Consider the following 22132-nt stretch of genomic DNA (forward strand, 5'->3'; position numbering starts at 1 on the left):
TGATTTTAATTCCGATGATTCAACAAATAATAGAACATGAGTGAATTAAATCAGTAGGGTAAGTCATACACTTCATCGAGAGTTCTTCTTCTACTTTAATCAAATCTCCCGATGAAGACCTAGATCTTGCTAGTTTTCATGTTTGAAAATTCCATGATTTGATTCACCTCTAGTCTAACTCATTCCGTCCCTACAAGATGGCAGTTATATGGTAATATTGTATTCAGATGAGGAGAAAATACAGAAGAGCATGCCAATTTAGTGATTTCAACACCCCTAAAGGACTACCTTCTCTAAAGCCTTACAATAACCACATTCTCTCTCTTTTATTTGTTCATATACTCACAAGACACCAATTCAACCCAGTCAATGACTTGCTCTCATGACAAAACTGACAAAACTGAGCAAGCAAAGATAAATATCCACGGCTATGAATTAATCCTGTCTCCTACTATAAAAAAGGAAATATCCCCTCCTTATTCCACTAATTCCTCTTATTCCACTTATTCCTCATTCCTCATTTATCACAAACACCAGACGAAACTAATCACAAACACCCGACGAACACCGTACTCACCCCCAGAGTTATGGACGGATTCTCAAAATCTCAAACTGCAGGCCAACTAATGCTTCAAAGAATCTCTCAAAATGACAATACCCAACCTGATTATCCAGCTCAGAGCATTTTCCACAAACCAGAATCAAGAGAAGAATATGATTGGCATACTGAAATAAATCGTGGCCAGGTTGAATCCGCATTTCATACCTTACAGCACATAAGGAAAATTACCAAGTCGAATTTTAGACTGTATTGGATCGGGATTCAGGTTAGACATTTTGCTAAATCTGATGGTACATTGGGTCAGACTTTTGGGGTAAGATTATTCACTGTTGTTATTTTGGGTGATATATATAATTTGAGAATTTGGAATCTAATATTAGGGATTTATTTATTTCAAGAAGAGATTAAATTAAGCACCTATATGTTTCCAGTTGAATTTTATTCTGGGAATTTTTCGTGGCAAGATTTTTGATCCGTCTTGCAAGTATTCTACCATCAAACCAAATTGATCAAATAAGAACTGAATTTTAAAGCATATAAGCTAACTGAAGATAGGATTCAGATGGACTTTATTCCTATGCAATGAACACCAAGGTAAGCTGATCCTAAGGCACGTAAAGCTTTGTCACGGTTCTGTTGCTGAGGGTTGAATCCGGTAGAAGCATTTTAAATCGCGAATTCTGAAATCGATTTATCTTACTTCCTGCTCCTTCCTGAAGATATTATAAATTAACTAACACATAATCTTTCAGCATGGAATCATCATTGCCACCGAGTCGAACTCACCCTATATGATTAAACGATCAAAGGGAAAAACAGCAGGCGAGCCAGTAAATGAAATTTCGACAACGACTCTTCAGACTTGGTCCGACATAACCTATCTCTCATGGCATCAACAATCCACCCAATCATCTACCCCCCTCAAAAACCTCAAACACATAATCCAAACTCACATCACCAACGGAAAAACAATCTCAGTGATTGAATACATACTCGAAAAAGAAAAAATAATGTTTCCACAAAATGGATTGATAATTGATATCAATGATTCCAAAGGATATGGAGCCGCACTTTTGGGAACACCTAATGGGAAAGGAACTGGATGGTTACTTGCGCAACATAAGGATCAGCTTGGGAATCCGAAGATAGTGAGTGTGGAGATTTTTAAAAGTTTGAAGGTTCGATTTTTTGATTGTTATGAGGATACGGGAGAATTGATTACGGGAAGGGAGTATATGAGGGATGATGATGATCATCAAGAGTTTTTGAATTTGGACTTTACTGTAAGGTGTGGATGATTTTTTAGTTGCAGTGGTGTAGTGGTGTAGTGTTATATTGTTGTAGTGTTTTAGTATTGTAGTGTTTTATTAGTGCTGTAGTGTTGGATAATGGATTCTTTTTTGTCGTGTTTTGTCTTTGAAGTTCCTAGAAAAGATTTTGCGAAATTATACGCATAGGTATGAGACAGCTACTGGACTTTACTATAGTCACAACCATAAGGCTAGAGAATATAAAATTCTATGAACATCATATCAAAGTATGTAAGTCTACAAAATTAAATTATCTTATGTATTAGCTATCTTCATCGCCACGTCACAAAAAGACAAAAATCAATTGATACATGGAAAGTATTTAATCTCTATTAACTCCATCCTAATCTATCTTCACTCTCCCATCACCCTATTCTTTGCATCTGATTTAATGAGACTCGAAATCGAACCCGACTCAAATCCCATTCAACAGACAAAAACAGTCTCCCAAACATCTCAGCGAAAATCCTCATTAAACATCCTCAAGTCCTATTCAATATTCCCAAACTCCCATCAAAATTAACAAGTACTATCCCAAACCTCTGGATTATCTAAAACCAAATCAACCCCATTCTTCCAACCCAATCTAATAACCGTCTCCTCCTCTGGCTTATAAACTGGCCATCCATAATTACTCAATCCATTCTCACTATCTTTTGCAAAAGCCGCCCAAGCACCTCTCATATAAATTCCCAATGAAACTTGCTCTTTTCCTGCACCCGTGATGCCTTTTCCAGTTGGCCATGTTCCAAAAATGCTATAGACATCACTGATATGGAAAGCTCCTACATCCACACCATGTACGATTTGCAAATTAGGAAAATCCCCGAAATAACGATATCTCCATGTCTTTGCTCCAGAAGCTACACTCACATTTGCGCGTGCGGCAGTAGGACAGGCGAAAGTGGAGTTGGTCATTTCGGAGATATCGACTGGGATACCGGACATGAGGGATTGAGCGGCGAAGACTGCGGCTTCGTTATCGGTATTGCCGATGAGGAGGGGGAGGGTAGTAATATTTCCCGCGGCGGCACGAGCGGGATAATCGGAGAAGACGAGTGTTTCATCGATGGATGGAAGCCAGGTGTAGAGATGTGCGATTCTGAGGATATCGGCTGTGGTGAGATTAGAATTGCGCATGCATTGTATGACGGAAGTGGAGTTGATGGATGCATCACCGCAACCGAGGGCTGTCGAAGTATTTTGCCAAGAGGAAAAGGCTTGAGCGGAGGTCAGAGTGGGAAGAGCGGCGATGGTACCAGATTGCATGATCATGGCGGAGACAATAGGATCTTGTGGATAGGCGTAGGAATAATAGTCAATAGATAAACTTCCTGCTGATTGACCAAAGAGAGTGATGCGAGATGGATCACCACCAAAATTGGCAATATTGTTATAAACCCATTCGATAGCCAATCTTTGATCGAGCATTCCATAATTGCTAGTGGGACCTGTTGAATCGCCAGAGAAACCAAAGATGTTTACACGGTAGCTTTGAATTATTAGTCAGGTGGTCGACTTTATCATGATGGAAAGGATAAACTTACTTGATGCTAACCATAATTACATCTTCCTTATCCACAAGATTGGAACCATCATAGATATGTGATTCAGTAGCACCATCTCTGAACGCACCACCGTAAATCCAAATCATGACAGCTTTTTTTGTTTCGACATCTGGTGCTTGAGCTGGTTTTGGAACCCAAACGTTAAGCGTCAAGCAATCTTCATTATTTCTAGCTCCATCACCTGCTTGAGTAAATGTATCTAGGATAACAATACCCGAAGCTGTATAGTTATCGATTACATCAGGGAAGTTGGATGGGATGAGTGAAAGTTCATCGGAGAAAAGCTTTGGACAAGTATAACCCTATTGATGATTAGATTAATTATTGAAAGGGTAGAACAAAGATGATAAACTTACAAAGTTTGTACCATTGATAGATTCATTTCCAATAAATGGTTGAGGAGGAGCAAACCGTAAATCACCAATAGGAGGTTGTGCGAATGGGATACCGAGATATTCATAAACGCCTGGATGCTTGGGAGATGGATGACCAGCAACTTGACCACTGGTTGTATTAATGCAACGATAAAGTCTTCGAGCTGCTTCGGATTGTTCGGGACATTGAGATAAGATGGTGGTAACAAAGAGGAAGAGAAGGATGAATTTCATCATGATGAAGAGGATTTGATAAAGCCTAGAGAACTTGGCAGTTGGTTTGGAGTTGTAGTGAAAATATGCAGGAAGGGATTTTTCAGTATTGTGTATGCTTTGTATGCTTTGTATGTTGTGTTTATTGTAAATTAAAATATCTTTTGGCCCAGGGACAAGGAAACTATATAACCTTTCAAAAGTACTGAAATTTCGAATGGTTCCTATGCTACGCCCTGAGGTTAATACCTCAGTCTCGTTGAAGTCCATACCACAGCCTTCTCAATGAAAATTTTCGGTGGCTGTTATAACATTAGATGAAGAGTGATGAGTTGAGATGACAGTATAAAGGCCTATCAATTTTATCAAGATTTTAAATGATTGAAATTGGATACCTATATATAGAAAAGACTATGCTGTGCCTGCTTTTTAAGATTTAATGAATATTTCCAAGTCGCACATGCAGATATCTAGGGATTAGAGGCTTCTATGCAACACTAATGTCTTGTATACAAGAATCATATAATATCATGAAGTACTTGAAGTTGGGTAGTTTTCATGAGAATTTGAGCAAGCACGTATAACCATCGTATAACCATCTACTATGAATCTACTATGAATCTACTACGAATCTGCTATGAATCTTCTATGAATCTTATCCGGGAAAGAGAACACTTCTATTCGACATACCAAGATAAATTTCCGGTTTTAATTAAACTACAATAACATCATGAAGACTCGAGAATTGAAACATGTTTTCTATCTCACCCGATCCAATCTTGTGCCTCGTGTCTTGTAGTACGGCTGTGTTTATGGTTTCAGGCTGGTGATACTGAAGAAATTTCAGAGGGGCTCATGTCGTGGAACAATATCAAGTTAATGAATAACACATGCAAGTTTCTCTACCTAGCCTTTGAAATATGAACAGGCAAAGTTCTAACTAGCCACGATCGAAAAGGCAGAGCAATTCAATTTATCAATTTCTTTATCATTTCATATATCGAGGAGTTTCGACCTGGATGGTAGTCGTGAGTGTGTTGGTGACATGGTTGTGTTGGTGACATGATTGTGTTGGTGACATGATTATGTTGGTGACATGATTATGTTACTCGAGAAGAATAAAATACACACGCAACTCAAATATTCCTCCTCATGCTATCATTCCGAGGTTTCATCATTTTTTGTATTTAACCATCACACCTCCCCGAGTAAACTATTGAAAAACGAGGTCGATAGTGGCGCAATGAAAACTAGAGTTCAAGAGGAAGCAAGATAGTAAGTATACTTAAATATGCCCTCGTCAACATACATCATTACCAGGAAATGCAGCCAGTCCATCGATCCGATTCATCACACTTGTACGTATCTTTAAACCATCTTCTATGAGAATCTCTCAACATTGAATTACAAAAGGAATGTCTTTGAGCATGCACATTCCGAATAAACTTTCATAGCCCGAATTGAATGCAATGTGACTTGTGGTACGTCGAACGGAGGGTATGATTAACTTCAATGAAAGAGATACATTGATGGCGAGGTGATTGATGAATCTTTTGGGCAGGTGTAACAAGAATTGGAAGATGTTGTTATCCAGATAGGACTTTCTATGAACCATCTCAAAATAGAAATAACATGACAAGTATATTATGACAGAGTGGGATTGAAACACACACGTCAGAATATTTACATACTCGTCGTTGGTTGAAGAAGGGTACGAATTGATTTTAGGAGTCAATCAACTTCTCCAAGTCTACTACTCTCCTCGACATTCCAATACTAGGAAACAGAGAAGTCTCTTAATTGATAAATCGAACAAATGAAAAAGCTCTTCTCTAAAGCCCAACGATCACTTCACTTACACATCTCAATCCTAACCACACATTTTATCTTCGCTTGACTTGATATCCCAATATCAAAATCTCTTCAACATTCTGCCCAACCCCCCTCCCTCCCTGCTTCCAACACCCACCACCCACCACCCACCACCCTAAAATCCGAAACGCCCTCTCAAAACCAACGAAACAAATGCCTAAACCAAGCCTCAAAAACGCCTCAAAAAAGACCCCCATTAAAAATTAAAGATAAGACGAGGCAACCTAAACTCCAACCAAACCGCATTCATAGCCTTACGGCCCAAACCTCTGGATTCGGGCCATTTTAACGCACGCGCGCCTGCATCCGATCCGCCTTACCTCGCCACGAGTGTCGTAAACTTACTTAGCAATGATTTGGAATATTCTAAATGCTGACTGACATTTGAAATACTTCACGCCTGACGATTATCATTACCACGTGAAATGACTGAAAGAAAGAAAGAGAATTTGTTGTCATCGTGTCGCGAAACATACTCAAAGGAGAAGATGAGCATGTTGGTCTGACACGTCAGATTCCAACACCCATTTCCAGCTCGTGTAGGTATGTGTGTATTGCTTACCGTCCGTGGAGATGGATGACTGAGTACGTACTGAGGCTAGAAGCTAGAAGCTAGAGGTTAGAGCTAGAGGCAACCTCCTGCGTACGATGCAATGTACAGCTCATCATGGATTTGAGTTCGTAAGTAACTTGTAGGCAACCCCGCATAGGAGGCTTATCCATCCTCACCGTCACTTGCGGGATGGTTACTTGTGTATGGTATCTGGTGCAGATGAGGTAGGTAGCTCTGTGCTCAGGGCTCCTCCATAGTTTTGCCGTTCACCGATTTTATTTCATCGGCCTTTGAAGGTGCGAGCCATTAGCCACTCACGATTCATAATTCTTCAGCCACAGCGACCCATAAATGCCACCGCCACATCAATTTTATGTTCCTGGCCCCCATTTCTTATTTACATTTCATAGGTACCGGTACTCTGAACAGATGTGATCTGCAACCCAAGACAAAACTTGTGGTAGCATGGAATGCGGTTTCATATTTTTGGTATGTATGATTCGATGTCAGTATTTCCCACGAGTCACGACTTTAAAAGCGTCGGCAGTTCCCGGTAGTTGTGTTGTTGTGCTGTGTATCAACGGCATCACGTGAGCGAATCATGATTTGATATCGATGGCGACCCTGCGACTGGGATGATGGTTCTTAATTGTGATGTGATGATGTGGTAATGTGTGATGTGGGCAAAAGTGGATGGATGGAATGGATTTTCAGCAGTTGTTGTGTGGCTATGTTGAAAATTTCTATCACGGATAGCCTATAGACAAGCAAGTGGAATGGGTGGAAACTTAAACCACGGGACGGATGTTTCGATACGATGCGATAGAATGGATATGTCTATCCCCTGTCCCCGCAGCGATTGCAGAAACGACTGGATGATATTTGCGATGGATGAATTGGATTTTGTGAATGATTCAGAGGGTTTGAGATTGGGGTTGTGTATGTGTATGTGTTGAACCTTGATATGTTGTGTTATTCAAGATGAATCATGATGCCGTGTGTGACGATGGATAGATACTATTGATGTCGACATTGATTGATGGAGGTTAGCCGCGACACAAATATCTAGTGACCACCGATTCAAATTCAAATTCAAATTCAGGAAATGAGCACAAGTAACAAGTAACAAGTAACAAGTATGCCCATAGTAAATGATATGGAGTACAGGACAACTTTAAAGCGACCGATATGCGACCCCGGGAGAAGCGTTCATGTACTCTGCATGTGGGGGGGGGGAGTTAAGGGGTAATTATAATGTCGTCGTCAGCACACAATACGGCGCTTGTTTGTGATTGATCGAAATGGGATTGGACGTGTTAATGAGAACAGTAGAGGGGTGAGGTGTATGTACACAAGTGTTAGGTAGGTACTAAATTACTATCAAGAATGAAATGTACTCGCAGTATCAGCAATCAAGTGTAGTTGTTGATGTCCAAAACTAATGTATGCCAATATCTCATTGATAGAAGCTTGATTTTCTTGTCGAAATTGGCTTCTCTTGTCAAACGCGCCAAGATGACAATATCAAGATTTAAGTGGTGGTGTGGTGATTTGGGAGGAATTAAGAAATCTTGATTTTCTTGTCGAAGATTCCTTGGTTTTAGGGGTAATGGGATAATGGGATAAGGATTCGGGGTTCGAGACTCGATTGGAGATATGGAATTCGAGACGGAATTTGAGATGGAATTTGAGATGGAATTCGAGAATCGAGAATTGAATGTATTATTGAGGACAGGATCTGTGAATAGTAACATTTTATATGATTATCGTCAAATGTAAAATACCTGTAGATATATGATAGAGACACAATGATGCCAGTCCAACGGTCACAACCCCATACAAACAAACATAATGCCAGACAGTCACAATACCGGTACCATGACAATCAAGAGATCATATCGCATTGGTGCCACGATTTGAGTTTGCGCAAACGACCTCTCTACATATCATTGATTGGACAATTTACAATCTGATGATCCTTTCGCATCGTCATCATCAAACCTCCCTTCCCGTCGTTCATGGTAGCATCATGAGGTATTTGTCTAAGAGGCAAAGAAAGTGCGAAGTAAACTGGTCACCCAGGAGACAATTACCCTCTCCAGATAGAGTACCGCAGTTAAATTTGCCAAGATATTGGGATCCTCTGAAATTGACATCTTTATCCTCATTCACTTCCTCACTTTATGGTTTGTGAATCTCTTCTCTTCTCCTCTTTCTCTCTTCTTTCTCCCTCGTTCGCCTACCGACCACAATATCTTCCACATCACCTGCGATTATACATCAGACCTCAGCTCCGCCTCTTCTCGCCTTCTCGCCTTCTCGCCTTCTTCCCTCCTACCCTTCTTCCCTCCTGCCCTCCTGCCCTCCTACCCTTCTACCCCTCTAGGCCACAGGTCTCTCGTCTCGAAAATCGAGCGACGCAAAGAACCATTTCCCAGCCACACTTCCACAGCCAGAATCTCTGGGGCGGTTGATCCTGGGAACGAGCGTGGAGAAAAAAGATCATCAGATATAAATTCACATCCCAACATCGACATCGGTATCGACATCTAAGCCACCTCTCTAGTTTGCCCATCGAAGAAGAGAGTCAAGGACAGAAATTAATTCGCCTCATTCGAAAGCGTAAAAGTTAATCCTCGACCTGTTCACAAAGCACATAACTCTCCTGCCCTTTGGATTCCTACGAAGGATCTCTCATTAAACCAACCCCCTTGTCACACAATACCTAGGAACTCGGTACAATTTCAATAATAATTTTATTACGACAATTACGACAATTTACGAGAATCACTACGAGCCAAGTCGACAAATCAACAACCAGCACCTGCTAGGCTCACGGACGACGCATGGGAACTTAGATCTGAACCACCCAATTCCAATCGACGAAACCAATCCCCTTGGTCTCGGAAAGGATCTGCTCACTCTGAACGCAAAAAAAAAGGGTGTCAGTTCTCAATTCACCTCGATATTCTCCAATTCATCAACATCAACCACTTCAATCATTGAAGCGCCAGCATCCATACTGCTCCGCGCCAGTCCCAACACCGGCACCAACACCACCATCAGCTGGGTCTGCAGGAATAAAGCCTGACTGTACCTTATCTGCCCTACCTATTCCCTAGTCCGTATTTTATTATACGACCACAACCACGCCCACGACTGCGACCGTCATTTAGTCAAGATCCACCCTCGAACGACAAGTTTCGAATCAACACTCCCCCCCATACATTGTTTGTCAACTCGATAATACAAAACATGGCTCCAAACGAATATAACCTTTGTTAGTTAATTCCTTTCCTCACTAACATCTTTGGTCCATGATTATCATGTCAATGCCCTTGTCAACAATTTATTCTTCTTTGTTTTGATTTTCCTTCCCAATTGTTGATGGCTCAATACTTACCATGTTCAATTTAGATACAACCAAGCGAGCGGCGCGACAGGAAGCGTGGCATGGTCCAGGAACAGAATGGAATCCTTTTTCGAAAACCACTCGACGAAGTAGCACATTTCCAGCCCAAGTTCCCGACGAAGAAGCTTTAAGAGGATTAGGTGGATCTGGTTTACGAACGATAAATACCGAACCACGATCATCAGCGAGCCAAGCACCATTCTTCAATCCAGACAATGAAGGTACAGCAATGGAAATGCAAGATCTCGAAAAGTCGGCTGCAAATAATGATGGACGTCCTAGCGATCCAAGTACGGAAGCGACAATTGTTGGAAGACGATCGTCGAGGCAACCAAGTGTAGAAGAAAAAGCTCGACGACGATTCCTTGACAGATTTACCAAGAAGGGTAGAGAAGAAGTAGATGGTGAAGAGAAAAAGAAGAAAGGTGGAATCTTCAAAGGAAAGGATATCAAACACGCGCCTTTCACCTTGAGGAGTCAATTGCAAAATACCATCTTTAATTCCTGGATCAACATTTTACTTATCGCTGCGCCAGTCGGTATCGCACTCAATTACGCTGGAGGGGTAAATGGTATTGTTATTTTCGTCGTCAATTTCATTGCTATCATACCATTGGCAGCTATGTTAGGTTTTGCTACAGAAGAAATTTCTCTTCATGTTGGTGAAAGTTTAGGAGGTTTGCTAAATGCTTCTTTCGGGTATGTATCATGAATCGCATTTTATGGTCTTGACTAACTTGACTTAGAAATGCCGTCGAAATGATTGTCGCCATCATTGCCTTAGCCAAAGGAGAAGTTCTCATTGTTCAAACTTCTTTGGTTGGTAGTATTTTATCCAATTTATTACTTGTCATGGGAATGTGCTTTTTCTTTGGAGGACTTCGAAGAGAAGAACAATTCTTTAACCAAACCGTTGCTCAAACCGCTGCAAGTTTATTGGCCTTAGCTATTGCTAGTGTCATTGTTCCAACCGCCTTTGATTTATGGAGTGAAACAACCGATGCTCCAATTGCCGCTATCTCTCGTGGTACTTCAGTCATCCTTTTGGTGGTATACATTGGTTACCTTTACTTTCAATTACATACTCATTCTACCATGTTCAATGAGGAAAGTCGAAAGGTACCAATGAAGCCACGCAAGAATGCTTTACCACAAGGGGCAATTGCAAAGAGTTTGGCAAAGGCGGGTGGAATTGGAGCAGGACCTGGTCGAGCAAATATTACCGAGCGACCACCTAACGATGAACTCATCAACCCAAATGCACATGAAGAAGATGAAGAAGATGAAGGTGAAGAAGCCCAATTACACATCTTGGTTGCTTGGGCTACTCTTGCGATTTGTACTGCCATCATTGGAATTTGTGCAGAATTCATGGTTGATAGTATTAGTGCAGTTACTGAAGGGGGTGCCATCTCGGAAGAATTTGTTGGTCTTATTCTTCTACCTATTGTTGGAAATGCTGCTGAGCATGCCACTGCTGTCACAGTTGCTTGCAAGGATAAAATGGATCTTGCAATTGGTGTAGCTGTTGGATCTAGTATGCAAGTTGCTTTATTCCTCATTCCTTTACTGGTTGTTATTGGATGGATCATGGGCAATGATGCTATGAACTTGAGTTTCGATGGTTTCCAAGTTGCCGTTTTATTTGTGGCTATCTTACTTGTCAATTATTTGATTGGTGATGGTAAAAGTCATTGGTTGGAAGGGATGCTTTTACAATGTCTTTACATGTAAGTTTGAATTTACTTTGATCGTGTTTTTATACTAACCTTTGATAGAATTATTGCAGTATGTGCTTGGTATTACCCAGCAACAGGTGTAGCATAAATCGAAAACATCGAAATATTTAAATACGTTTAGCTCAATTGAGAGTTAATACTTCTTTCTTACATTGAGTCTGACGTTATTTTCGACGTCTACTACCATTACGTCTATTAGCATTTCGAAGCTAATTTTATATCAACAAATTTGATATTTCATCTCGAGCATTTTACTTGTTTTCGGAATCGAAAAATCAATTACAGTTCATATTCGACCTCGAGTTTTCAGTGTATACACACGTACACAATTCAATATTTAATGTTTATGTCATTCTTTTTATTATTCGCTCTTTTCATATTTTTCAATGCCGATTGTATAATATGAATACCACCTTTTTTCACGCATGCATGTACATATCCCACAAAATTGCGGGCGTTTTTTATTCGATGAGATTCTTTGTTCAGTTAGATGGGTGTTTAGGAGTTTAAATTTTCGTTCTTCTCTTCTAAGTTGAGGTGAAGATGGAGGGAGAAATAAAGATGGAGGGGGAAATAAAGATGCAGAGAGGGGAGAATAGGAAAGGAGAGGAACATTAGCTTGAGGAGAAAATAAGAGAATGAGAGTATGGAGAATGATTGCAATGGATACCAATATAGAATTTTACAAGGGAATTGAGAGAGGGATTTGTAGATGTTAGAGTAAAATAGACGATGAGATAAAAAAAGATAACATGATCTTTTAAGGATATTTATTTAGTTTTATATTGTTATGAATTGAGTGAGTTATGAATGAATGAATGAATGAATGAATAAATAAATAAATGGGTGAGCGACTGGGCTTAAATAATTTGAATATTACAATTTGAGTGACTAGATATGAAGATGGAGATTAAGAGAAATGGGGATAGGAATGGAGATAGGAATAAAGATAGGGAGATGTGGATCAGTTTGATTTGATATTCGATTAGCGAGAATGATAGGGGTTGGGACTGACTGGGACTTTAATTGGGACTGGGGTTGGTGAGAGTTTTGGGATATGAAGAAAGGGGGAGGGAGGAGAGGGGGAGGAGAGGAGGAAAATCAATTCTATAAGGGTGACACTTATACAAGTGTATTCTAGAAGTCTTAAGACTACGATTATGGATGGATGGACATTAATTAATTAGCGCTTGAGGCTAGCTACATTATCCACCAGTGTAAAAATTTCATGATATTACATGCATGCATGTAGAATTAAGAGTATCTCTTCTGTTAATATAACAATATAATAACAATATAATAATTCATAGTTATAGTTATAGTTTGTCTAGGACTCGAAGGAATACTAGCAGGTAAGTAGTTGCATATTATGTGATACTAAAAACGATTAAAGTCTAGGCGACATTGTAGAATTGGTCGATGACTTATGTGGAACAATCAACTACAGCTTGAGGGGTAGATGGAAAATAACATTCGATTTTTGTCAATCGATAGAACATATCAATACTTTTTATGGCCTTCTGTGAAAGAGTTTTGGCTTCAGTGAATTTGGATTACGTATACAAATTCTGGGAAAAATTCCATCGTAAGTGAATAAAAGATATATGCTAGGAAAATCATACGATCTGCAATGAATACTCACGTAATTCAATACTACTGCAGTATGGCATTGTTGGTACGAGAAAAATACGAAAGACGTAGCACCCACGGATTCACGTAGGTCCTGTATGTCTAATTGTATTCTGTCTAAAGAGATAGCTACGTATTGAAAGGAGTAAGTCTCATATAGACTTACTGAAAGAGCTAGTCTCTTTCGCATTCGCTTAGGGCTTTATTACAGTAGCTATATTACAGTACCTAGGTAGCTATATTACAGTGGTAATTGAATTGAAGTCATTCACTTCGTTCACACAGGTATGATACCACCTTTAAAAAATAGATGCAAAGGATTCATCTATAAAGTTTTGTAGAAGATTTTGTTCTTCAACTTTCATTCTCATACCATAACAACAAAATCAAGATTTTCACTATGGCTTCTCTAATGAACGACACAGAATCCAACAACATGGGAAGAACAATTTCACCTGCAACGATCATCACTTCAACCGAAAACAGTAGGAAATCTGATGATTCGGGTACGGATGAAGTCGCAAGTACGCCTTCCGATACGATTACTTCTCCAGAAGACAAGAGCAAAGCTATCAGCATGGAAATTGGGACAATCAAACCTTCGCTCGCTCCATCACCAATAGATACATCATTTACTCCTCCCACAGGCCATTTCGATGTTGGAGATATTATTCCCTACAACAAGAAATGGATGACTCTAAAAAATGATGGACAATGGCATCAAACTGAAGGACCGGATAAATTTGAGATAAAGTTTTGCGGATATGAAGATGCGGATTTTTTTAGGTAAGTAAAGATCTTGAGTCGGACTCATGGAAAAGAAAAATACTAATAATGTGAATCTCTAGATCCAATGAGAATTGGCATGGATACAGAAAGCAACTCGAAGTTTTTGAGTGCTTCACTGGTTATCAACGTCACGAAGAAAAATTAGATGTCGAGTTTGAGGAATATAAAATCCAGCATGAAAATGAGAAGATTCTCGAAGGATTTTCAAAGACGATGAAGGAAGGGAAAGTAATTCAGTATGAAGATGAGGTAAAACTCAAGAGATTATTCGATGAATATTTAGCAATGACAAAGACAGGAACATCTATCCAGCATGAAGATGTGAGAATTCTCAAAGATCTTTTGGAGAAGATGAAGAAAATCAAGGTAAAGCCGACAAATGTAGTTTGTTTTGCCCTGGGATCTTTTGAGGGATGTGGAGAGGCAACAGCATCATTTGAACAATTAGCAGTGCTCATGAAGTTTATGGAACTTCTAGGTATGAATGATTCTTGAACAAAATCTTCCTAAAAGGATATTGATAGCTAATATAATTTATAGAAATTCCGTCTACCGCTAGAAAAGTTATGCAAGATCCTGACTTCTCACCTGGAGATAAAAGATTTCTTGCCCGCTTGGGATTTGAAGTTGTAAATGATCCTGAAGGATTTGAAGCTGTAAATGAGGAATCTTTTGTCTTTCAAGTTGGTGGATATAATTGTATAAATCAACGAATGATGGATGGTCCTTGGCCTGCCATATTTATTGGTGGAAGCAGTGCGATGATCTTAGAAAATTGGAGCAAGATTATGCAGGGAATTAAGAATTGGCGTCGTGGTGAAGGAAGACCTCCAATGAATGATTGGTGGGATGGGAAGAAGAAATTTGTGGCAATCAGAAAAACTTATGATTATGAGGATATTCCTGCGCTTAGTAGTATAGGTACTGGCATGAGGGATACTCGATTATTCTGGAGAAAGGAAGTAGAGGGAGGAATGTTTCAATGGCTTATAGATGTTTGGAGATTTGTGAGATCACTTTTTTCTGAAAGAGATCCTAATCGATATTTTGATGCTTCTGAGTTTGAATAATTCATAGAGGTATATTGGTGGTCTTTGAATAAAAGATCAGGAAGGTACATCACTGTACGTGTGGTTGGGATTAGGTGTGAGGGGAGAGGAGGAGGAGAGGGGGAGAGGAGGAGAGGGGAGAGGAGGGAAGAGGGGAAGAGCAGAGCATGAATACGATTTCCTTCATAGTTTACAATTTCAATAAAAGCATTCGATTTTTACTATTCTATATTGTCTTTTTCTGAAATGAAATGCGACATAAAAATTCAATCATAAAAATCCAATCATAAATACTCAATCATAATTTGAAGTAATCGTTCGAGTTCTTAGAATATCATATCATACTATTCTAATAAGTGAATAATATTTCTCCTCACTATAATTTATTAATTAAGTGAATGATACAGATCCTTATCACGATTTATCAAATAAGTAGATAGATACTAGAGATCACCAGATGTACCGAAATATCATACCATTTATCGTACTCAAATCGTCTCTTTCAAACCTTTTATACCGCATTACACCACTTCTAAGCGAGACTAATAATGATATATGCATCTACATTCCTTGACTTGATCATTATTTCTGAACTTAAATAATTACAACAATAAATTCAAAATCATCAATCAATCCAAATTCATTAATATGACTACTTTATCGGATAAGAGAAAATTTAGTGGAATGGATATACGTTTAGTAACAGATATTCACGAGGACAACAACTCCAAAACCTTCGATATGCATTCTCCAGCCGAAAGTGGAATATCCAAAGATATGGAGATGAAAGTATTCGGAGATTCACAGATTACTCCATTGACAGATACACCGACCACTCCATTGAAGGATACATCAACTGCTTCATTGAAGGATAAATCAACTGCTCCATTGATAAATACATTAACCACGGAATCAAAAGATACATCATTTACTCCACCTACAGGTCATTGGGATATTGGAGATACTATTCGATATGGAGATAAGAAATGGATGATTTTGAGAAACGATCATAAATGGCATGAACATGAAGGTCCCGAAGAATACATGTTGGAAAATTTTGATATTAAGAAAATCGAGTTCTTTAGGTATTCACTCTTTTAATTCCTATAGTTTTGAAGAAGATATCTAATCAAAAATGTTTCTAGAGAGCAAGAAATTTGTATGGGATCCGGAGAAGAATTTATAATTGGTAAATCCTGGACTGGATATCGTCATTTTGAGGAATCGACACTAGATGCAATATTCGAGAAATACAAACTTGGTAGTGAGGATGAAACAAAATTGAAAAAACTTGTCAAAAGCATAATGAAAGGCAAAGTAAAGCCAACGAATGTTGCTTGTTTTGCATTAGGATCATTTCATCGTCTTTACAATGAACCAAAAAGATCCTTTGAACAATTTGCGGTGCTTCTTAAACTTATGGAGATCTTAGGTAAGTCGGTCAGAATACTAGTAGATAGAAATCGAGATGCTAATACTATTCATAGAGATTTCACCAAATGCCAGGAACGTAATGCAAGATCCAGAATTTTCACCCGCAGATGCAAGATTCTTTGCAAAGCATGGATTTGAAACTGTATTGGACCCTGAAGGATTTAATTCAATCAATCAAGAAACATTAGTGGTTCAAATCGGTGGCTATGGATTCTTAGATGAACGAGCCATGGAAGGACATTGGCCTGCAGTTTATATCAAGATGGGATTTCCATTTATTACAGGAGGGCATATTTTGGATAATAGGAGTCTTTTTGAGAAACAAATCTGGGAGCGACTGAATGATAGAGAACGAGGTTCATTCAAGAGTCTCTTTGAGAAAGAGAAAGTCAAGGCTTGGTGGGAATACAAGATGAGACGTGCTTTTATGAAAAGATCTTATAGCTATAAGGATATTCCCAAAGTTGGTATATGTGATAGTATGGCATTCACCCAATTATTTTGGAGAAAGACAGCGGTCGGAGAGAGAAGTCGCTGCATTGAAATGGCGGGAGGAATAGCGAGAGCGGCCTTGCAATTGCTTAAAGACACGGCATATTATGTGTGGTTAATTCGACATAAGCCAGAATTCACGGAAGAAGAAGAAGAAGAAGAAGAGGATGATGATTTTTGAGTATAACATGGGATAGGATAAATCATTATAACATCACAATGTATTTGGTATGGAATTCAATAAAGATAAGAAATAAGATACTTTGATTTAAATCCTACATGATCAAATTGAAGAATAAAACTTCTTTCCGGCATTATGACTTCGAACCTTTGTTCTCAATTGAGATTCTCCCCAAGTATTATAATTTCCACTCAAAAATGGTGAATCTATATAACCATACAAAGTAAAAGCATATGATCTCATATCAAGACAAACTAGTTCATTAATTCTGATCCATATAGCATTCATTCTGATCTATAGCAAGAACCAATTCTCTAACAATCCACTGACCACATCCTCCCATTACCAAGGAACCACATCTCCCTTCCACGAAACAAAACTTCCAGAAGTAGTTTCTCTACTCGCTATATCAATCTACACCATCAAGATATTAGCCAGAATCAAAATATTAGCCATCACGATATCAGTCATCACAACACCAGTCATCACTATCAACCATAATCCAGCGATACTTCAAATCCCCTCATATCTTATCCATCCTTCATGTGAAAGAATCTAACATACCTGTCTCATTACCCCACTCACACTTTCCTCCAAACTCATCGGAGGTTCCTTAACTCCAACACTATCGGCAAATGCCTGTCCATTATCTGTTTTAACCCATCTATATGTAAATGAAATGAATTCATAATTAGCCATTTCCGATCCATGGACCTCACTCGGATCTCATATTTCCAGAACTTTCTTAATTCTCAAAACAAAAACAAAAATAAAAACCAAAATAAGAATAAAAATAAAAATAAAGAAGCCCTCCAAAATATTAAATAAAAACAAAAACATACCCTGGATGTACCGCAAGACATACAAATCCACTACCCTCCTCAAAATGTACTTTCCTTACAAAATAATTTCCTGCCGCTTTACTAATTCCATATGCAAGAGAAGGTGTTGAATCTTCCATTCCTCCAATCGAACCAAGATAGCTAGAGATGTAAATTACTTTCTTCAAAAATCTTTTCTCTTCCCCCTTAGATGAAATAAAGCCATCGGAAACTTTAGAGACGGAAGAAGAGTACTTCAACAAAAGAGGTCTCAAAATTTGATATATCCGAATCGGCCAAACAGTATTAATCTGAAAATGTGCTTGAAGTTCCTCAATCGAAGTTTCAGCCACGGATTGAAATGATGTAGCTGCACCAGCATTTAATATCAATGTATCAATCCTATTCACTCCTTGATTTTTTAATCTCTCAACCAAATCATCGACGGTATTTTTCTTTTCTTTTCCATCTCCAATATCCGAACCAAGTGTAAGAATAATAAGTTCCGAGCCTTGGGCTTTGGAAAGTCTTTCTAGCTCAGATGAATCTGTAGAAATCGCTCGTTTGGTAGCTATAACAATTGTATTTTCGCGTTGAAGAAGTGTACTGGTTAATTGGAGACCGATTCCTATTTCATTACTTGTTAGTAATTCAAAAAAATGTGGAAACTCCTAAGCGAGAACCCCGCACCCAAAAAGGGGCCCCCTTTTCCATTTCCCTCTTCCGAAACCCAAAAAATCACACAAATAAATTCACATACCTTTATTTCCTCCCGTAATAAAATACACCATAGAATCCTGCATTCCGAATCGTCTATTCAAATATATAATGATTAGATTCAATAATATCGTAAATCAGATAATGAAATTCGAGGTCTCGATTATTCTGTGCAATTCGATTTTGTTGAGGAAATGAATGAATGAAATAAAGAGGCGAGATAATATAAGATGTGCGAATGAGTGATTTATATACAAATTATGCCGAGAAATACTTGAATAAGCACTATTTTAAACGATAAGATGATTGGATAAGGAATTGTTGAGAAGAACGAAAGAGTGGAAGAGTGGATGTAAGATTTCCTCTGAAGGAAGGAGGGTAGAATTGTGTCATGAATGAGTTTTTTTCGTATTATAGATAATTTTACTAGATGATTTTACTGATAATTCTTGAAATAAATTTAGTAGTGCGATATAAAGATATTACTTTGAATAAGCTAACACATACTATATTCTGTTCAAACAAGTAATGTATATAATAACTAAGCATACTAATTTTCCCTACCCCGCCATTTTCTTGCATCATAAAATGAAGGGGCAAATATTTTTCCATAAGAAAGCCCAATCCAAATCCCAATCCCAATATCAAAACTCTTAGAAAATTCCATCTTTTACCTAACGGGTACCGACGAGAACCGACGAGAACCGAAGTGTATAAAATCCCTTCCACAAACTTCCTTCCATCGAGAAAAAACCACAAGACAGTATAACACCCCTAAATCCCCTCCATTATTTTGATCCAGTCTCAAGTGATTTATTCAAACCATCATTATCCCCAACAGAAATACCATTCAAAACATTTCTTCCATCAGAATCCACTTCAGATTGACCATAAATACCAGCTTGAGGTCCTTTATAATCTCCACCTTTAATTAACCACCAAATTCCCGATGCAATAGATAAAGCTCCTGCAATAAGACATGAATAATTCATACTTGCAGCATTAAAAGGTATTGAATAAGGGAAACAATAAATAACCACAAAAACAATAATATAAAGACAACTAATAATATTGACAGTATAACCGACAATATTATTCATTTGAAACCAACCAGGAATCATTCCATTATTATATGGACCTAAATCTTGAGAAGAATGATTGAAACGACCTGTAAAGATGAATGGAAGAATTGATGCTAAATAAGAAAGAGTGAGAAGAACGACGAAAGATCCAACGAAAGCATTGAAAGCTGTTGATGAACCGACATAGATAACTCCTAATATAGTACTAAAAATACCACAAGCGATGGTTGCGTTGAGAGGATTTTTATGATGTGGATGAATTATGTGTAACCAATTTGAGAAAGGAACTGCTTCATCACGAGCAAGAGTCCAAAGACATCTTCCTGCAGTTATATATGTTCCAATAAGGGTACAAAAAATTGGAAAGAATATAACGAAAAGAAGACCAGTTGTTCCGGCAATGGTACCTGTGGCTTGTAAATATATTTGAGTAAGTGGGAAAAAAGGTGCGGCTAATACAGAATCGAGATCGGTAGTTGCGTAAACTAGAGAAGAATTAATATTTTCAAGAGATGAGAATGAGAATGAGAATGAGAGAAGAGAATGAAAGAAGAGAATGACAGAAGAGCATGAGAGATGAAAATGAGACGAAATAACTTACAAATAGTTATCGTATATAAAAATGCTGTAATAAATCCAATACTCATTTGAGCACCAATTGCAAGTGGAATATTTCTTCTAGGATTTGGAATTTCTTCGGCCAAATGAGAAACACAATCAGGTGTACCAACAGCATAAGCTCCATTTAACATTCCTGCTAGAAAAACAAATCCATTACTGGAATATCCAGTATCATTAACCCAGTCTGACCAAACAAAAGAATGAGTAGCATGACCAGTGCCAGATGGCATGATTGCACAAACTATAATTGTGATACTAATACCAAGAAATTAGTTAATCATTCCAAGTACTAAATAATGAAAACTTACAAAACACCACCCAAGATAAAAGCCAGTCCAATATTATTGATCATTGGAAGAGCACGATTAGCGAATAAGACTATGCCACAAGCAATCCAAGTTATAATAATATAACCGATAAAAATATGCCATCTAGCCACTACATAATCAGGATGATAAAGTCCATATAATGCAACAGCAACATTTGAAGCAATAGATGACATAGTAGCTATTAATGTTAGATGAGCCTTGAAAATTGATAGGGTTAAATTTACCTGCACCACAAATCCAAGCAAATGTATTCCACCAGCCAGCAAACCAACCACAAATTTTACCATACTTTGGACCTGGAGTAATTGATGCCCAATGATAAACTCCAGAACTACTTGGCATTGATGAAGCTAATTCAGCCAAAGAAGCTGCAACGAGCCAATAAAAAATTGATACAGCAATGAATTCATATAAAACACCTGGTGGTCCTCCATTACTATAGACATGTTAGTCTTTATTTTTTTTATTTCTATAAAAATGATAACTTACTAAATAGCTGTAGCAATACTACCACCTAAAGCAGCCCATGTATTTCCCGTAACGAGACCAACTGAACATATAGAAAGTAAAGAGAAGTTACGTTCAACTTCTTGAACATGACCTGTTTCATTGACTTCTACTAATTGGGAATGATTTTCACCATCAGCAATAGCGACTTTCTCCGATTTATAGGTTGACGAGTTTGGTGAGAAATTCTGAAGTGATGGATTTCTTTGATCAATTATAGTTTGTTCCATATTGATGAACTGTAGTGTAAGGTGTATTGGATTTAAAGGAAGCTTTGACAAATCTCACGGATGATTGTGTGAACTTGTAAACTTGTGGTCAACTTGTGAGAAAGTTGTGGTGGACGTGTGGTGGACTTGTAGTCAACTTGTGATGATCGTGTGGTGAACTTGTAGTCAACTTGTGATGATCGTGTGGAGAACTTCTAGTGAACTCGAGGTAGATGGAATGATGGCAGAGGCCTGGGTAGAATGATGGCAGAAGCCTGGATAAGAAAGAGAATCAAGAATCAAGAATCAAGTATCAATTGGATATCAAATAAATCAATGAGGTCAAAAAGGTAAGAGAAGAACAGTCAGTTCAAATAACAATGTAAAGTAATAAGAATAAAGGTAGCTGAGTTTTACTTTGTATCTTACATTCCCCCAAATCCTACCCCCATCTTCAATATCTTATCCATGATATCAAACAACATCAGTCAAAAGTACTCTGGACTATTATCAGTACCGGTGGTACATAAAAAGTACCATTTCTTTTCCAACCTATCAGCCTCGGTAGACATAGCCATATTAAACGGATAAGACCCACCAAGATCATGTAGCTTACCGTAAAACATGTTGACCCTGCTCAAGTTGGATATGATGAATCTAGTGGATAAA

General features: G+C 38.3%; 7 protein-coding genes across 7 annotated transcripts; 4 read left to right on the forward strand and 3 right to left on the reverse strand.

Moving 5' to 3' along the window:
• The first annotated feature begins 384 nt into the window (after positions 1–384).
• Positions 385–2089, forward strand: BCIN_12g05450 (hypothetical protein). Its single transcript, XM_024696511.1, has 3 exons — positions 385–875; positions 1118–1156; positions 1315–2089. The coding sequence occupies exons 1-3, from the start codon at positions 588–590 to the stop codon at positions 1858–1860; spliced, it is 873 nt and encodes a 290-aa protein (XP_024552322.1). The 5' UTR covers positions 385–587; the 3' UTR covers positions 1861–2089.
• An 88-nt stretch (positions 2090–2177) lies between these two features.
• BCIN_12g05460 (hypothetical protein) lies at positions 2178–4394 on the reverse strand. The gene is made up of 3 exons (XM_024696512.1): positions 3797–4394; positions 3420–3742; positions 2178–3364 (listed from the first exon to the last, which is right to left on the reverse strand). Exons 1-3 carry the CDS (start codon positions 4295–4297, stop codon positions 2392–2394), a joined length of 1797 nt encoding a protein of 598 aa, XP_024552323.1. The 5' UTR covers positions 4298–4394; the 3' UTR covers positions 2178–2391.
• A 3966-nt stretch (positions 4395–8360) lies between these two features.
• Positions 8361–12355, forward strand: BCIN_12g05470 (hypothetical protein). Its single transcript, XM_024696513.1, has 4 exons — positions 8361–9732; positions 9870–10563; positions 10611–11594; positions 11643–12355. The coding sequence occupies exons 1-4, from the start codon at positions 9708–9710 to the stop codon at positions 11689–11691; spliced, it is 1752 nt and encodes a 583-aa protein (XP_024552324.1). The 5' UTR covers positions 8361–9707; the 3' UTR covers positions 11692–12355.
• Positions 12356–13632: 1277 nt separating this feature from the next.
• On the forward strand, positions 13633–15161 carry BCIN_12g05480 (hypothetical protein; the record flags this gene model as incomplete). Its single annotated transcript, XM_024696514.1, has 3 exons — positions 13633–14018; positions 14081–14499; positions 14562–15161. 3 exons carry the CDS (start codon positions 13633–13635, stop codon positions 15089–15091), a joined length of 1335 nt encoding a protein of 444 aa, XP_024552325.1. The 3' UTR covers positions 15092–15161.
• Positions 15162–15660: 499 nt separating this feature from the next.
• Positions 15661–17272, forward strand: BCIN_12g05490 (hypothetical protein). Its single transcript, XM_024696515.1, has 3 exons — positions 15661–16155; positions 16216–16502; positions 16558–17272. The coding sequence occupies exons 1-3, from the start codon at positions 15719–15721 to the stop codon at positions 17175–17177; spliced, it is 1344 nt and encodes a 447-aa protein (XP_024552326.1). The 5' UTR covers positions 15661–15718; the 3' UTR covers positions 17178–17272.
• A 65-nt stretch (positions 17273–17337) lies between these two features.
• Positions 17338–18894, reverse strand: BCIN_12g05500 (hypothetical protein). The gene is made up of 4 exons (XM_001547172.2): positions 18759–18894; positions 18020–18626; positions 17742–17841; positions 17338–17591 (listed from the first exon to the last, which is right to left on the reverse strand). Exons 1-4 carry the CDS (start codon positions 18799–18801, stop codon positions 17520–17522), a joined length of 822 nt encoding a protein of 273 aa, XP_001547222.1. The 5' UTR covers positions 18802–18894; the 3' UTR covers positions 17338–17519.
• A 398-nt stretch (positions 18895–19292) lies between these two features.
• Positions 19293–21618, reverse strand: BCIN_12g05510 (hypothetical protein). The gene is made up of 5 exons (XM_024696516.1): positions 21237–21618; positions 20972–21183; positions 20727–20925; positions 20399–20673; positions 19293–20282 (listed from the first exon to the last, which is right to left on the reverse strand). Exons 1-5 carry the CDS (start codon positions 21482–21484, stop codon positions 19504–19506), a joined length of 1713 nt encoding a protein of 570 aa, XP_024552327.1. The 5' UTR covers positions 21485–21618; the 3' UTR covers positions 19293–19503.
• Positions 21619–22132: the final 514 nt, after the last annotated feature.

Source organism: Botrytis cinerea, chromosome 12, assembly GCF_000143535.2.
Source record: "Botrytis cinerea B05.10 chromosome 12, complete sequence".
Classification (NCBI taxonomy): Eukaryota; Fungi; Ascomycota; class Leotiomycetes; order Helotiales; family Sclerotiniaceae; genus Botrytis; species Botrytis cinerea.

Excerpts from the sequence above, each read along its gene's own strand:
- BCIN_12g05460 (XM_024696512.1), bottom strand. The coding sequence starts at position 4,297 with ATGGACTTCAACGAGACTGAGGTATTAACCTCAGGGCGTAGCATAGGA. Across the intron at positions 3,743-3,796 it reads CTATCAATGGTACAAACTTT|GGTTATACTTGTCCAAAGCT; the intron begins GTAAGTTTATCA and ends AATCATCAATAG. Across the intron at positions 3,365-3,419 it reads GTAATTATGGTTAGCATCAA|CTACCGTGTAAACATCTTTG; the intron begins GTAAGTTTATCC and ends AATAATTCAAAG.
- BCIN_12g05510 (XM_024696516.1), bottom strand. The coding sequence starts at position 21,484 with ATGGAACAAACTATAATTGATCAAAGAAATCCATCACTTCAGAATTTC. Across the intron at positions 20,926-20,971 it reads TGCTTGGATTTGTGGTGCAG|CTACTATGTCATCTATTGCT; the intron begins GTAAATTTAACC and ends TAACATTAATAG. Across the intron at positions 20,283-20,398 it reads TTTATATACGATAACTATTT|TTTACGCAACTACCGATCTC; the intron begins GTAAGTTATTTC and ends ATTCTTCTCTAG.
- BCIN_12g05500 (XM_001547172.2), bottom strand. The coding sequence starts at position 18,801 with ATGCAGGATTCTATGGTGTATTTTATTACGGGAGGAAATAAAG. Across the intron at positions 18,627-18,758 it reads TATTACGGGAGGAAATAAAG|GAATCGGTCTCCAATTAACC; the intron begins GTATGTGAATTT and ends GTAATGAAATAG. Across the intron at positions 17,842-18,019 it reads TGTCTTGCGGTACATCCAGG|ATGGGTTAAAACAGATAATG; the intron begins GTATGTTTTTGT and ends ATTTACATATAG.
- BCIN_12g05450 (XM_024696511.1), top strand. The coding sequence starts at position 588 with ATGGACGGATTCTCAAAATCTCAAACTGCAGGCCAACTAATGCTTCAA. Across the intron at positions 876-1,117 it reads CATTGGGTCAGACTTTTGGG|GATTCAGATGGACTTTATTC; the intron begins GTAAGATTATTC and ends AACTGAAGATAG. Across the intron at positions 1,157-1,314 it reads CCTATGCAATGAACACCAAG|CATGGAATCATCATTGCCAC; the intron begins GTAAGCTGATCC and ends ATAATCTTTCAG.
- BCIN_12g05490 (XM_024696515.1), top strand. The coding sequence starts at position 15,719 with ATGACTACTTTATCGGATAAGAGAAAATTTAGTGGAATGGATATACGT. Across the intron at positions 16,156-16,215 it reads AAGAAAATCGAGTTCTTTAG|AGAGCAAGAAATTTGTATGG; the intron begins GTATTCACTCTT and ends AAATGTTTCTAG. Across the intron at positions 16,503-16,557 it reads TAAACTTATGGAGATCTTAG|AGATTTCACCAAATGCCAGG; the intron begins GTAAGTCGGTCA and ends TACTATTCATAG.
- BCIN_12g05470 (XM_024696513.1), top strand. The coding sequence starts at position 9,708 with ATGGCTCCAAACGAATATAACCTTT. Across the intron at positions 9,733-9,869 it reads TCCAAACGAATATAACCTTT|ATACAACCAAGCGAGCGGCG; the intron begins GTTAGTTAATTC and ends TGTTCAATTTAG. Across the intron at positions 11,595-11,642 it reads CTTTTACAATGTCTTTACAT|AATTATTGCAGTATGTGCTT; the intron begins GTAAGTTTGAAT and ends AACCTTTGATAG.